The 17,181-nt window shown below is 36.8% G+C and overlaps 1 protein-coding gene across 1 annotated transcript; it reads right to left on the bottom strand.

Annotated features, from left to right (window-relative positions):
• Nucleotides 1-243: 243 nt before the first annotated feature.
• On the bottom strand, nt 244-13,764 carry gata1a (GATA binding protein 1a). Its single transcript, XM_061874844.1, has 6 exons — nt 13,605-13,764; nt 11,181-11,401; nt 9,938-10,429; nt 972-1,117; nt 764-889; nt 244-693 (listed from the first exon to the last, which is right to left on the bottom strand). Exons 2-6 carry the CDS (start codon nt 11,392-11,394, stop codon nt 406-408), a joined length of 1,266 nt encoding a protein of 421 aa, XP_061730828.1. The 5' UTR covers nt 11,395-11,401; nt 13,605-13,764; the 3' UTR covers nt 244-405.
• Nucleotides 13,765-17,181: the final 3,417 nt, after the last annotated feature.

Raw genomic sequence — 17,181 nt, 5'->3', positions numbered from 1 at the left:
AAGTGTACCTATGATGAAAATTACAGACCTCTGTCATCATTTTAAGTGGGAGAACTTGCACAATTGGAGGCTGGCTAAATACTTTTTTGCCCCACTGTAATTTAGATGTAATTTAGCTTGATTGAATGTGCTTTTGGTGGATTTGCATAAACCACTATGGTGCAATGAAGTTTATCAAACCCAAACAAACATTCAAGACAGTTTACGCAACTAATCATTCAAATGATTCCGCAGCCCTCCTCATTTCAATTCACACATTTTATTCATTTGCTTGTTATTTACATGTGCCGACACGCTGAACAAACAGGCCTTGACCACAAATACGAATAGCTTCACGCCGTGAATAATAGAAAAAGACAGTTAAATCAAGTTTGCTTGAGTATTTACATAACAACTGGGTCTCGTTTACACTAAAGTTGGCACCATGCCCATGTTGCGGTGGTGTGTGTACGGTAAAGGAGCGGCGGTGTGCAGGTGCGACTGGGTCGGCATGAGGTGCGAGGCGTGGCTGTAGGACAGAAGAGCAGCGGGGTTCAGGCCAAAGGGCCCGCCGTTGTCCTCCATGGAGGACGGCTGGGGGATCTCTCCGAACGTCTCCAACATCGCTGCTTTCTTACTCTTCTTGTTCTTATTGGACACTTTCCTATTGCGTGTTTGGATGCCATCTTTCTTCATAGTGAGAGGACGGTTGATCTGTGAAAGGGTTTTTTTCTGTGTTTAATTTGCGATGTCGGAATTTAACATACGGGCGATTGGTACTCACGTTGTGTAGTTTAAAGTACAGTCCGCAAGCGTTACACACGGGCTCGCCGCTGGCGTTGCGTCTCCACAGCGTTGTCGTGCTCGTGTGACAGTTGGCGCATTGCGTGCCAGCCCGCTTGCTCACGATCTGAAACACAAATACATTTTTTCTTTCTTTTCTTTCTCCCCCCCCCTGCTTTTTATAAAGCGTCCCTCCCAGGTTGTCCTACCAGCCTCTTCTTGGGTCGTATCAGAGGTCGGTTCTGGCCGTTCATCTTATGGTACAGTCCACAGGCGTTACAGAGATAGTGGCCTGTTCCGTCACGGCGCCAGAGGGGGGTCGCTGTGGCTCCGCAGTTTACACACTCTCGGGCCTCTGTGTTAAAAAAAAAAGTGCTATTAATTTTTAATACTTTATTTCAGAACCAGTGAAAATATGATAATAATCCAACTAGTGTTGTGCCAATACCCAAAAAAACTGATTCATTAGTATCGGGGTACTTTTCGATGCTTTTCTAAATAAAGGAGATCACAGAAAATGTAATTATTGGCTTTATTTTAACTGAAAAATCTTAGGGTATACCATAGGGCGCCTCAAAAACAAACAAAAAAACTGATTCATTAGTATCGGGGTACTTTTCGATGCTTTTCTAAATAAAGGAGACCACAGAAAATGTAATCATTGGCTTTATTTTAACTGAAAAATCTTAGGGCGCATTAAACATATGTTTCTTATTGCAAGTTTGTCCTTAAATAAAATAGTGAACATACAAGATAACTTATCTTTTATTAGTATCGGGGTACTTTTCGATGCTTTTCTAAATAAAGGAGACCACAGAAAATGTAATTATTGGCTCTATTTTAACTGAAAAATCTTAGGGTATACCATAGGGCGCCTCAAAAACAAACAATAAAACTGATTCATTAGTATCGGGGTACTTTTCGATGCTTTTCTAAATAAAGGAGACCACAGAAAATGTAATTATTGGCTTTATTTTAAATGAAAAATCTGAGGGTATATCATAGGGCGCCTCAAAAACAAACAAAAAAACTGATTCATTAGTATCGGGGTACTTTTCGATGCTTTTCTAAATAAAGGAGACCACAGAAAATGTAATCATTGGCTTTATTTTAACTGAAAAATCTTAGGGCGCATTAAACATATGTTTCTTATTGCAAGTTTGTCCTTAAACAAAATAGTGAACATACAAGATAACTTATCTTTTATTAGTATTGGGGTACTTTTCGATGCTTTTCTAAATAAGGGAGACCACAGAAAATGTAATCATTGGCTTTATTTTAACTGAAAAATCTTAGGGCGCATTAAACATATGTTTCTTTTTGCAAGTTTGTCCTTAAATAAAATAGTGAACATACAAGATAACTTATCTTTTATTAGTATCGAGGTACTTTTCGATGCTTTTCTAAATAAAGGAGACCACAGAAAATGTAATTATTGGCTTTATTTTAACTGAAAAATCTTAGGGTATACCATAGGGCGCCTCAAAAACAAACAAAAAAACTGATTCATTAGTATCGGGGTACTTTTCGATGCTTTTCTAAATAAAGGAGACCACAGAAAATGTAATCATTGGCTTTATTTTAACTGAAAAATCTTAGGGCGCATTAAACATATGTTTCTTTTTGCAAGTTTGTCCTTAAATAAAATAGTGAACATACAAGATAACTTATCTTTTATTAGTATCGGGGTACTTTTCGATGCTTTTCTAAATAAAGGAGACCACAGAAAATGTAATTATTGGCTTTATTTTAACTGAAAAATCTTAGGGTATACCATAGGGCGCCTCAAAAACAAACAAAAAAACTGATTCATTAGTATCGAGGTACTTTTCGATGCTTTTCTAAATAAGGGAGACCACAGAAAATGTAATCATTGGCTTTATTTTAACTGAAAAATCTTAGGGTGCATTAAACATATGTTTCTTTTTGCAAGTTTGTCCTTAAATAAAATAGTGAACATACAAGATAACTTATCTTTTATTAGTATCGGGGTACTTTTCGATGCTTTTCTAAATAAAGGAGACCACAGAAAATGTAATTATTGGCTTTATTTTAAATGAAAAATCTGAGGGTATACCATAGGGCGCCTCAAAAACAAACAAAAAAACTGATTGATTAGTATCGGGGTACTTTTCGATGCTTTTCTAAATAAAGGAGACCACAGAAAATGTAATCATTGGCTTTATTTTAACTGAAAAATCTTAGGGTGCATTAAACATATGTTTCTTATTGCAAGTTTGTCCTTAAATAAAATAGTGAACATACAAGATAACTTATCTTTTATTAGTATCGGGGTACTTTTCGATGCTTTTCTAAATAAAGGAGATCACAGAAAATGTAATTATTGGCTTTATTTTAACTGAAAAATCTTAGGGTATACCATAGGGCGCCTCAAAAACAAACAAAAAAACTGATTCATTAGTATCGGGGTACTTTTCGATGCTTTTCTAAATAAAGGAGACCACAGAAAATGTAATCATTGGCTTTATTTTAACTGAAAAATCTTAGGGTGCATTAAACATATGTTTCTTTTTGCAAGTTTGTCCTTAAATAAAATAGTGAACATACAAGATAACTTATCTTTTATCCGTAACTAAGCAGACAAAGGCTCCTAGTTTAGTCTGCTGACATATGCACAAATATATTGTGTCATTTTCCATTCTATTAGTCCGTCAAAATGATTAAGGACAAGTGGTAGAAAATTATTTATTCATCTATTTGTTCATTTACTGTTAATATCTGCTTACTTTCTCTTTTTACATGTTGTATCTACAATTCTGGTCAAATGTAATAATCACTTATTCTTCTGTTGTTTGGATGCTTTACATTAGTTTTGGATGAGACCACAAATGTGGGTATCAATTTGACACCAAATCATCCAGGGACATACAGTGGGGCTAATAAGTATTTAGTCAGCCACCGATTGTGCAAGTTCTCCCACTTAAAATGATGACATAGGTCTGTAATTTTCATCATAGGTACACTTCAACTGTGAGAGACGGAATGTGAAAAAAAAATCCAGGAATTCACATAGCAAGAATTTTAAAGGATTTATTTGTAAATTATGGTGGAAAATAAGTATTTGGTCAACCATTCAAAGCTCTCACTGATGGAAGGAGGTTTTGGCTCAAAATCTTACGATACATGGCCCCATTCATTCTTTCCTTAACACGGATCAATCGTCCTGTCCCCTTAGCAGAAAAACAGCCCCAAAGCATGATGTTTCCACCCACATGCTTCACAGTAGGTGTGGTGTTCTTGGGATGCAACTCAGTATTCTTCTTCCTCCAAACACGACGAGTTGAGTTCATACCAAAATGGATACATGGATGATACAGCAGAGGATTGGGAGAATGTTATGTGGTCAGATGAAACCAAAATAGGACTTTTTGGAATAAACTCAACTCGTCGTGTTTGGAGGAAGAAGAATACTGAGTTGCATCCCAAGAACACCACACCTACTGTGAAGCATGGGGGTGGAAACATCATGCTTAGGGGCTGTTTTTCTGCTAAGGGGACAGGACGATTGATCCGTGTTAAGGAAAGAATGAATGGGGCCATGTATCGTGAGATTTTGAGCCAAAACCTCCTTCCATCAGTGAGAGCAGTGAATGGTTGACCAAATACTTATTTTCCACCATAATTTACAAATAAATTCTTTAAAATTCCTACAATGTGAATTCCTGGATTTTTTTTTCACATTCTGTCTCTCACAGTGGAAGTGTACCTATGATGAAAATTACAGACCTCTGTCATCATTTAAAGTGGGAGAACTTGCACAATCGGTGGCTGACTAAATACTTTTTTGGCCCACTGTATATATCCTGAGTTTATAAACATAATACATTTTTAAAAAACGAAAGAAGATGTTGTGATGCCAAAAAATATCGACATAATCATCGTAGTATTGACTTTATACGCGCCTGTACTTGGTATCATTACAGTGGCTGTTAGGTGTGGATCCACCAATGGCGTTTGCTTACATTTTGATGCTAGTGATGCATGTTTAGCTATTCCTCGTCCTGCAGGGATGACTCTTGTAAGAAACGTACTTTATTTGTCGCCATGGAGTCGAGGATTAGTGATTTAGAAGAAGCTAAAACACTGCCGACTGGGGCTGGATGTTAGCCGTTAGCTCGCTAGCCATGTCTTGAAGCACCTCTTCCGGTGGGCATTTCACTGTTAGAGCTTCTCCTTTATCTTTAGTTTGTAAGCCAAAATGCTGTCTACTCACATTGTCTGCTTGTAAGTACTCTGGGATTGTGCGCTGCCAAACATGCTCCTCTGCACGTAAACCAGCAATGATGATGACGGGGGCGCGGGAGGATGGGGGACCAGTACTTTTTAGAGGCATTATAGTACCTAATATGTTTCATTAGTATCGCGGTACTATACTAACACTGGTATACCCTACAACCCTAAAAAAAACTATACTATTTATTGTGGTGTAGAACTGCACTGCGAAACCTTAACAATGAACATAATGCTGGCTTTATACTAAAAACACAACATTTTCATGTTTTTCTAGGCAGAATGTTGGATGTTTATTGTCGGACTTGTGGTCCTGTCACAGCAAAAATGCCTCAATCATCTAATCAATCACCTTGAACCCCAGTTGCCCTGTTTGAGAGTCAAGTGTGCTAGCCAATTAGTGAAATGTGCAAGTTGTCGGCTCATCGTGCAGTGCGACTCTTGAGGCATCAGAGAATGTGGTTCACCATTCTGCCACCCATTACACCAGTGTTTGTCAAATAGACGCAAACACAGTGGTTCGTAACCTTTTTGTTCCATTCACCTGTTGATTAGACTGAGCACGACTGCCACCTAGCTGCGGGATTGTCTATCGTTCTAACATAAATACTAGATCAGTGTTTCTTACACATAGGGCCCATTGTTGGGCCTCGAGTGCCACCTACAGGGCCGCCAAAATATATCTTTCTCAGCTGTGGTCTGTTTGGGCTGCAGCGTTACTCAGTTGTAATACACTTTTTCCACCACTTGTGGCAGTAATGACAATATCAAACAAAAAGAAGAAATCTGGAGCTAAAGCCAGAGATGTTTGTCCGGCGCAAAAATTATGACTAATGTAGTGAAGCTATATTTTCATTTGCGCTTTAATTTATTAACAGTTTTTGTAAGAACCACATTCATTACTCATTTAGTTTATTTTAATCTAGCACAACATAATTGTGTGAAAACAAATGTTTGTCATTCCTTTTTGAGTTATTTTCTTTGCAGTAAAATGGTTAGTACATATTTTTTTAATCAGCCTGACCTAACCTAAGATTAATGTGTTATATCAATCATCTCTGTGATTAACTCATAGTTTTATATAATTTTGACAAAATTGTAAACTATTAGTAGGCTAAATATATTTATCTACCATGAATTGATTAACGTGGACCCCGACTTAAACAAGTTGAAAACTTATTCGGGTGTTACCATTTAGTGGACAATTGTACAGAAGTTGTACTGTACTGTGCAATCTAATAATAAAAGTTTCAATCAATCAATCAATTAAAACTATTATAATCAAGCGTAAGATTATTAACTCAGTGTTAATATTTGGGTTGGTCCCGAGCCCCGCTATAGTGGAAAGGGAAGTGAAGTATATTTATATAGCGCTTTTCTCAAAGTTACTCAGCGCTTTACATTGTGTAACCCAATATCTAAGTTACATTTTTAAACCAGTGTGGGTGCCACTGGGAGCAGATGGGTAAAGTGTCTTGCCCAAGGACACAACGGCAGTGACTAGGATGGCAGAAGCAGGGATCGAACCTGCAACCCTCAAGTTGCTGACACGACACGGCCGCTCTACCAACCGAGCTATACCGTCCCAAAGGTAGGGCCTCGAGGCCAACTCAAATCTTACCACTGAGTTAGTAATCTTACGCTTGATTTTAATCATTTTTAATAACTATATTTAACCTATTTATAGTTTACAACTTCGTCAAATTATATAAAACCATGTGTTAATCACAAATATTGTTGATTTAACACATAAATCTTAGGCTTAGGTCAGGCTGAATAGAAAAATACGTACTAACCATTTTACTGCAAAGGAAGTAACTCAAAAATAAATGACAAAAATATATTTGAATGCATTTATGTTGTGTTGAATTAAAAAATACTAAATGACTAATGAATGTGGTTCTTAACTAACTGCCAATAAACTAAAGCGCAAATGAAGATATAGCTTCACCACTTTAGTCATAATTTTTGCGCTTGAAAAACATCCCTGGCTTTAGCTCAAGACTTCTTCTGTTTGTTTGATATTGTCATTACTGCCAACACATGGTGGAAAAAGTGTATTACAACTGAGTAACGATGCGGCCCAAACAGACCACGGTTGAGAAAGATATTTTCGGCGGCCCTGTAGGTGGGGCTCGAGGCCCAACAATGGGCCCTATGGTTAAGTTACACTGATCTAGTATTTATGTTAGAACGATAGGCAAGCCTGCAGCGAGGTGGCAGCCGTGCTCAATCCAATCAACGGGTGAATGTAACTCACACAGTGCCTTTTATAGATAAATACTACCAAGTTGGCAATTCAATCCACGGGTGTTGCGGAACATTTCTGTCCTCCAGGGGACTATGACAGAAAAAAATAATAGAATAGAATAGAATAATAACACAATCTTCCTCCATTGAATGGAATATTTTTTTTTAAATGGAAATTTGAGGCATTGATGAATAGATAGATAGATAGATAGATAGATAGATAGATAGATAGATAGATAGATAGATAGATAGATAGATAGATAGTACTTTATTAATTCCTTCAGGAGAGTTCCCTTAGGAAAATTAAAATTCCAGCAGCAGTGGACAGAATTGAGATCGAATTTCAAAAGTTATTTATTCCTACGAAGGTAACTCTCCGGATATCATAAAACGGATTCAACCCCATGGTTCATGCCAGTGTTAGTCTGATTATAATTGGGCTATGTAAACATGAGAATTGGAAAAATGCACCTGACTGGAATATTAGGTTGCCTTGAAGGAACTGACTCAGTTCCTGACTCCGTTTTTACTGTTTGGGAGGTTACTTCGCTTTTGCTATCTTCTTGTTCTCCATGGACTTGACATTACCGATCCTAACAATAGGTGAACAACTTCTGGGATTTTAGTTAGCCTTTTAGTAGCCTGTCATGTTCAACTTTTTCTAAGAATGTCTATGTTGCGCCTCAAAAACAAACAAAAAAACTGATTGTGAATATTTTATTTTGTATTTATTTTTTGTGGAAGAGGGACGCCTTTAGGTCCCAAGAAGTGGATGTGACAGAAAATAAGAATAGAATAGATTAAAATAACAACACAATTTTCCTCTATTGAACTGAATACTTTTTTTAAATATGTAAATTTGAAGCATTTTTATCCCTACTCTACACATATCAAAACCCCGAATTCAGACCCATGGTGTATACCATTATTATTCTGATTACAATTGTGGTATGTGAACATAAACATTGGAAAAATGCACGTGACTGAAATATTAGGTTGTTATTGCGAATGCTCACTGCTTTGAAGGAACTGTGGCATCTGTTTGGGTTTGTCGTTTTGCATTTCTGGTGTACGAACAAAACAAAATATTTGATCAATAGTTTAACGACTTGAATCCGAGGTGTGTAAGAACGGGATGGATTTCAAATCGCAAGTTTTGACCATTAGAAGTAATCCCCTGACAAATTTTTGGTTTTATCATCAATAAATACATGTACTATTTGTTACCCAAGTTTAGTTTTTAGTTTTTCTTTGTATTTTGTTACTTTTTACTTTGTTACCCCGCACCCAAATCACAACATTTCCCCATTGAGGGATAAGTAAAGTCGGTCCTATCTTATCCTATGGCCTCAAGTATGGTCACACTAATATTTTGTACGATTATTTACGTTTCGAAAAAATGTGTCATTTGTAAAAATGTAACATGAAAGCAAGCGTTTTAACTTTGGGGTCTCAAAAATGTTGGCTTTGCTTTATTGTTATTTGTTTGGCACCATTTCCAACAATAATGTGAATAATTGACACTTAAATGAGATTATTCCAATTGCTTGCGAATGTTTTTTGAAGTTTGTGTTTTAAAGCAGTGGTCCCCAACCTTTTTGTATCCGCGGACCGGTCAACGCTTAATAATTTGTCCCCCGGCCCAGGGGTGGAGGGTCCTTTTTTTTTTCTTTTTTTTTTTTTTTCCTTGTCATGAAAAAGGGACGTTTTTGTCATGAAAAAGGGAGGTTTTTGTGGTTGGTGCACTAATTGTAGGTGTATATTGTGTTTTTTATGTTGATTTAATAAAAAAAATAAAAATAAATAAAAACATTTTTTTATTTATTTATTTTTTTTTTTTTATAAAAATGAATACAAAATTCTTATGCGGCCTGGTGGTTGGGGACCACTGTTTTAAAGAATACAGTGTGTGCATGTAGACACACTCTTGCATTCTTGAATTGGGTGACATCATGAAAGATTTGACCAGGGGTGTCAAACTGATTTTTAGATGGGGGAGGGGCGAAACATGGAGAAAAATCAACTCCCAAGTGGGCCGGACTGGTAAAATCAGGGCACGATAACTTAAAAATAAAGTCAACTTCAAATTTGTTTTCTACCCCGCCTTCCACCCGATTGTAGCTTAAATAGGCACCAAAGGGAATAAGCGGTAGAAATTGATGGATGGAAGGAAATTTGTTTTCTTTCTTTAAAAACAGAACAAGTACATTCTAAAATTTTTAAAATCTTAATGTTGCGGGGGATTTTTTTACACTTACATTTTGCGGTTAATAGTATTCCATCTTTATTTTGTTGTTAATTATACTTTCTGAATAAATGATGTGATAATGTTCATCAGTCAACTCATTGGTGTTCATTTTCAATCTATCAAGATAAAAAAATATGCTAATCAAATTAAAGGATGTTGTTTATGTAGTTTAATCATTTTCCTCGACTGGTGCAATAACATTGTGTGGTTTATATTTTTTTTTACATATGTAGAATAATCTTCTTACTATTACGACATCTAGTGGACACATTTAGAACAGCGGTTTCTTTTATTCCAAAATGTTTGCTTATTTTTATACTTAACAAGCTCATCCCGCGGGTTGGATAAAACCTGTTCGTGGGCCGTACGTTTGACACCCCTGTATTAGATGGTTTTTAAACTCTTACACATCATCAGGGTTCTTACCCGGCGTGGATATTCTCATCTTGTTGCAAAGTTTCGGGGAGTACTGCGGGCTCATCCAGGCCCCGGGGTTGCTGTAGTAGCTGGCCACGCCGTACTCCTGCGAGGCCGTCATGTACGAGCTGTAAGGGCTCAACATGTGCGGATGGGAGAGGGGAGACGGCGTGTACAGACTCCCGGCGGCGGGGGTCAGGTTGAGAAAACTGCCGCAGGACGTCGACCCTTCCAACGGGCTCAAACGCTCTGCCTTGAGACCCTCCTGAGGCTGGGGGCTATCCCTGTTCTCCCTGCTTGGAGACGAGTATCCATCCCTGGTGGGGTTGACACAGGAAGAGACCCCCGTGTACAAAGAGGTCGGAAGTGTGGTTTTAGTCAGAGGACTGCTGCTCCAGGTGCTGGCTGTGGAGTCGTAGGGTAAGCCCAAGGAGTGACCGGTCGACCCATCCAGTAACTGGAAGTTACTGAAGAGACTCGGTGAGGAAAACACCTGGCGGACTTTAGATAGAACAGAAGTCATGTAAATCCTTGATCAAACCCTAGAATGATTCCAAGGATGTCTTTGGATGTGTTCATTCATACAGGTCATGTTGTTTTTTTTCCACGGTATTTAACCGATCACAACTGGACTGTTCAGTTTGTCTCAGAAATTGTTTCGTCTAAGGCTTCATCAATGCATGGTTATAGACTTTAAGTCGTCACTCGGACTAGATCTGACCCAACATCCGAACAAGGACTAGATCTGACCAAAAGTTCAAACAAGGATTCGATGTGCCCAAATCTAAGTCAATGAGCATGAACTGATGAAGCCTGCTTGGAGGAGAGGTGAAACATCTTCTAAGACAAACTGAACAGTCTCGTGATCAACTGAATGCCCTGAGGGTGCAAAGGGTGAGGATGTTTTCATTCATCCAGGTTGTTGCAATTTCAGGGCGTTCAATCGATCCCAACTGGACTGTTTAGACGTTTCGCCTCTCATCAGAGCAGGCTTCATCAGTTCATGCTGATAGATTCAGAATTATTTAGAACTATGCTACTACTACCTAGCAGGTTTCATCAGTTTATGCTCTTAGACTTAGATTGGTCAGATCTAGTCCTCCTTTGGACAAGACCAATAGTCCGAAAAAGTAACTGGTTTGACCTAAAGTCCAAATGAGGATTCCATCTGATCAATCAGTCTCCTATGACAAACTGAACAGTCCAGTTGCGATCGATTGAATGCTTTGATAGGTAAGCGGTGAGCACTGACCCGAGCTGTGTCTGGAGGTGGACTGTGCTCGGCTCTGACTGGGACTGGACAAGAAGGAGGACAGGCTGGTGTAATCTGTGTCCTGACAGGAGAAGAAGGTGTCGCCGTTTTCTCCTGGAGGCAGCAGACCAGACTCAGAGGAGAAGGCCGCCAGAGGATCCGAGCCCAGCAGTGATGAAGACACCCAGTGTGATGGCTCTGAACAATCCTCCATGTTACACCTAGTGGAACATGTCTCACTCATCACTTGAGGGAAACCGGTGGTGTGTTTTGAGGATTAAAATCAAAATGTGTATTAAATCAAATAAAGTATTTGACGCAGTCCAGAGAAGGTGTGGTTAAGTGAAAAGGAAAAGTAATAATCTGTCCATAGGTTGAGTGTCCATCCTGTGGTTGACTGGTGATCGGTCCAGTGCAACAACAACCAAGTAAAGACAGGATTGTTTTGTCTTTTAGCACTTGGTAAATTAAAGTATACTTGCACACAGATTTACTTAAACTGATGGTTGAAACCAATACTTTGATAGGCTCTTTGGCACTTGGAAACATTGTGTAGGCCAACATATCTCCTGAGAACCACCGTCTTCTGCAGTGGACATTTGTGTTTTGCATAAACAGGCTATTTTCTTTGAAATCTGTAAATCTGATAATAGAGCAAAAGTACAAATGCAAGTCGTCTTTCTGAACAACTAACCAGCAATGGTCTCAAACGAATAGCTTTCTTTAAAAAGTTGCTAAAATAAGCATGCTGGACAGTCATCATACCATGAATTGATTAGCGTGGACCTAGACTTAAACAAATTGAAAAACCTATTCGGGAGTTACCATTTAGTGGTCAATTGTACGGAATATGTACTATACTGTGCAATCTACTAATAAAAGTTTTAATCAAACATTCAATCATCCAAAATGAAAATACAATATTAAAGCTGTTAAAAATAACAAGTTAACACATGTAATTAATCACAGAAATAAGTATTGCATTAATCATGTAAATAAGCAGATTAATCATGCAATTTATTTTGACCAAACATGTTCCTTTACCTTAACTGCAGATTTTTACCTGAAAGGAGATGTTTTTTTTACGGCCAGTGATCATTTCAGGTTCAATTTCAATGCAAAGAACACTTCGACTAGATTTTAGATACAATTGTTAGCGGGTTTAGAGAAAATAAACGTTCAAGTAATATTAGAATATGATACAAAAAAATGGATTAATATATTAGTATTAAATACTAAATATAACATGTATTAAAATTGTTTCCTGAATGACCTTCTGATAATACAATAGCATTTGTGTCCAAATATTGGGGTCTTATTAGGTCAATTTACATTTTGCAAGAAAATCATCACCTGGGATTAATCGCAGTTAATCTAAATTAAAAAGTGAAATTAATCTGATTATAAAAAATGATCATTTGACAGCACTTTTTAGTACTTGTTTATATATTTCATTCAGTTTTATCTGCTTTTATCAGTTATTTAATTGTTTGATATCTAAACTTTTGGATTGTTCTAATTAATTAATTAATTTATTTATTTTGTCTTTTATCAATTTGTTGTTTTTCTTCTTTGTCATTTTTACCATACAGCAATTGTGCATCTTGAACTTTTGTTTTAAAATGTGCTTTTCATACCATCTTTGACCCTGACCACTGTTAATTGTTTTATTATAAGGATGATATCATTTTCACTGGTATTATTTTATTTTGTTGTTTTTTTCTTTAATGACTGGGAAAAAATACGTGCGCTTTCCCCACCATCATACAGGAAATAGGTTAATTTTCAAACAATTCTCAACCTTTATTCTATTTAAAACAAACAAAAAAAAAACATAAAAGCCATGCAAAATATTATGAATATTCTTATTATTACAGTGAAAATCATAATATTTAAAAAGTATTATTTTTATTATCAATTATGTATTTTATTTTCGAATTGTATTAGTATTTATTATACTTGATATTATCTATTATATCATCATTCATTATGCCTTTTATTATTTAATAATGCTATTATTCTAATACTATACATCATTTGCATTGTTTAAATGCACAAAATCCCCAAAATATATACTTTTTAATGTATTCCAAAAACAACTGAACGTTTGAATGTTGTATTTTCACAATAAAGTGCAGACCTTATTTTAGTCCCTGCAACGAAATATATTAACAAAGACTAAACACGTTTTAAAACGACAAAATATCCTCAACAGTCACCATCAACCTTTACAAACAAATATAAAACAAGACGAAATGGTCAATTTTATCCAAAAACTCAAATTAAATTGAAACCGGTATACAACCTCGAGCTAAAAGTCAACAAATGCTCCAATATTAGGAGAAATTAAAGATATGAATGTCTTGAATCAGCTTGAAATGCACACACACACGCACACACACACACACTTAGGGGGTCACCTACCTTATTGACAAGTCACCCTTGAGGGAGAGTTGGACTGGGCTTAAATGTTTAGGGTGAAATGTGTTCTGTCAGGTGGAGGGTGGCACAACTTCCATGGCCTTCTCATTGACTCAAAAAAAACAAAAAAAAAAACAGCTTCTCCAACCATCAGCAAAGTTTCAAGCCAACAGCGTGTGGGAGGGATTGGGGACAGCATTGAGAGAGACACGCCTCCATCCAGACTGAAAAAGTCCTGCAATGTGTGTAACAGGAGTACATTTAACACCCAAAATCAGAGATATTCAACCAAATTATTTCAGGCCCCCATTATTCTTATTTTGTATGTATTGTATACTAACTCCCTCTATGGTAGACATTATCTTTTTGCCGTCTTTAAGGACCTTCTGCAAAAATGGGAGTCTTTCAAAAGTTGTTTGAATTGAACTTGCCAGTTAAGTCGCTTAAATCAGGGGTGTCAAACGTATGGCCCGAGGGCCGGATCAGGCCCGCAAACAGATGAGTTTGCTAAGTATAAAAATGAACCTGAAATTTTTGAATAAAAGAAACAGCTGTTCTGAATGTGTCCTCTAGATGTCGCAATAGCAATTATTTGTATCTTTGTAGATGATGCAACATACGTACAAAATAAACCACATGATGTAAGTACATTGGTTGAGGAAAATGTTCAAACTACATAAATAATAGGGGTGTGGGAAAAAAATTATTCGAATACGAATCGAATTGTTTCCGTTGTGCGATTCAGAATCGATTCTCATTTTTTAAAAATCAATTTTTTTTTTTTTTTAATTGTTTTTATTTTTTTTTATCAATCCAACAAAACAATACACAGCAATACCATAACAATGCAATCCAATTCCAAAACCAAACCTGACCCAGCAACACTCAGAACTGCAATAAACAGAGCAATTGAGAGGAGACACAAACACGACACAGAACAAACCAAAAGTAGTGAAACAAAAATGAATATTATCAACAACAGTATTAATATTAATTATAATTTCAGCATAGCTAAATCCCTCACTAACATTATCATTAGACATTTATAAAGATAATAAAAAATAACAATAGTGTCACAGTGGCTGACACTTGCATCGCATCTCATAAGCTTGACAACACACTGTGTCCAATGTTTTCACAAAGATAAAATGAGTCATATTTTTGGTTCGTTTAATAGTTAAAACAAATTTACATTATTACAATCAGTTGATAAAACATTGTCCTTTACAATTATAAAAGCTTTTTTTTTTTTAATCTACTACTATGCTAGCATGTCAGCAGACTGGGGTAGATCCTGCTGAAAACTTATGTATTGAACGAATACAGAATCGTTTTGAATCGGAAAAGTATTGTTTTTGAATCGAGAATCGAATCGAATCGAAAAAAATCGATATATTATCGAATCGTGACCCCAGGAATCGATATGGAATCGAATCGTGGGACACCCAAAGATTCACAGCCCTAATAAATAACATCCTGTAATTTTATTTTGATATACTTTTTTTTATCTTGATAGACACCAATGAGTTTACTGATGAACATTATCACATATTTTATTGAGAAAATATAAATAACAACAAAGAAACGATTAACCGCAACTTTACCATGAATTGATTTACGTGGACCCCGACTTAAACAAGTTGAAAAACTTATTCGGGTGTTACCATTTAGTGGTCAATTGTACGGAATATCTACTGTACTGTACAATGTACTAATAAAAGTTTCAATCAATCAAACAAGTAAGTGTAAGTGTAAAAAAAACAACATTATGATTTGTACATTTGTGCTCGTTCTATTTTTAAACAAAGATTCAAAATTCAAGATTGTTTATTGTCATATGCACAGTTAAACAGACAGTTTGTCGTACAATGAATATCTTACTTTGCTAGTCCACCCTTCAACAAGTCACACGGTACTTAGCTAAAAATAAAAATAAAAATGTATATACAAGGCACAGCAAGTTACATAACATTATTGCACATTCTGATTGACAGTCAACAGTATAAATATGGAGGTGACCTTGGGTCACAGCAGCAGTTAAAGTGTCTTTAGTGATCAAAGGTGAAAAGTTTCTACAGTGATGGTTCATAGTTTGGGGACTAGCATTCACAAATTGTCTTTATTTTTAAGTTATCGTGCCGTGATTTTACCAGTCTAAAATGATCTAAATTGAGTTTGGCACTCCTGGCTTAAATGATGAAAAGGAGAGGACCTAAAACGGAACTTTGAGGAACACCACTACCAGAACTGAAGAAGTCAACAACGGACTGACTGAAATAAACAAACTACAGCAACACTTTAGTTGAATAAACAACATTGCGAAAAATATTGGTAACTGGCAAAAAGGAGAGGACTTAAAGAGATGCCTTGAAGAACGCCTTAGTTTTTTAAGTTTGAAGCCCAGTATTCTGTGTTTGCTATCAAGGTCGAACGTCGATGCAAGGATCTGCCAATGTCTTTACAGTGGTCCAAGGTCTTCTACGTCAGTGATTTTCAACCTTTTTTGAGCCAAGGCACATTTTTTGCGTTTAAAAAAATCCAGAGGCACACCACCAGCAGAAATCCTTAAAAACGAAACTCAGTTGACAGTAGAAAGTTGTTGTCGCAGTTGTTGAATATGACTTTAAACCATAACCAAGAATGCATCAATATAGCTCTTGTCTCAAAGTAGGTGTACTGTCACCACCTGTCACATCACGACCTGACTTATTTGGAGTTTTTTGCTGTTTTCCTGTGTGTAGTGTTTTACTTCTTGTCTTGCGCTCCTATTTTGGGGGCTTTTTCTCTTTATATGGTGTTTTCCTGTAGCGATTTCATGTCTTCCTTTGAGCGATATTTCCCGCATCTACTTTGTTTTAGCATTTAAGAATATTTAAGTTGTTTTCATCCTTCTTTGTGGGGACATTGTTGATTGTCATGTCATTTTCGGATGTACATTGTGGACGCCGTCTTTGCTCCACAGCAAGTCTTTGCTGTCGTCCAGCATTCTGTTTTTGTTTACTTTGTAGCCAGTTCAGTTTTAGTTTTGTTCTGCATAACCTTCCCTAAGCTTCAATGCCTTTTCTTAGGGGCACTCACCTTTTGTTTATTTTTGGTTTAAAGGGAAACATTATCACAATTTCTGAAGGGTTAAAACCAATAAAAATCAGTTCCCAGTGGCTTATTTTATTTTTTGAAGTTTTTCTCAAAATTTTACCCGTCACGCAATATCCCGAAAAAGGGCTTCAAAGTGCCTGATTTTAAGCGTTGTTATATCCACTCGTCCATTATCCTGTGACGTCACAGCGTGAAGCCACCAGAAACAAGCACGGCGGATAGCACAGAAAGGTAATATAGTAGCTCGGATTCGGACTCGGATTTCAGCGGCGTAAGCGATTCAACAGATTAAGCATGTATTGAAACGGATGGTTGGAGTGTGGAGGCAGGTAGCCAAAACAAAATTGAAGAAGAAACTGAAACTAATGAGTGGCACGGGAGGAAGCGCGGACGAATTCGGCGATCGCCTTTTAACCAACGATTGGTATGTGTTTGTTTGGCATTAAATGTGTGTCGAGGGAAAGGCTGGATGCAAATATAGCTA

Source organism: Nerophis ophidion, linkage group LG16 (genome assembly GCF_033978795.1).
Source record: "Nerophis ophidion isolate RoL-2023_Sa linkage group LG16, RoL_Noph_v1.0, whole genome shotgun sequence".
Classification (NCBI taxonomy): Eukaryota; Metazoa; Chordata; class Actinopteri; order Syngnathiformes; family Syngnathidae; genus Nerophis; species Nerophis ophidion.
The sequence above is the reverse complement of the archived record's forward strand: the minus strand, read 5'-3'. Positions and strand labels throughout refer to the sequence as shown.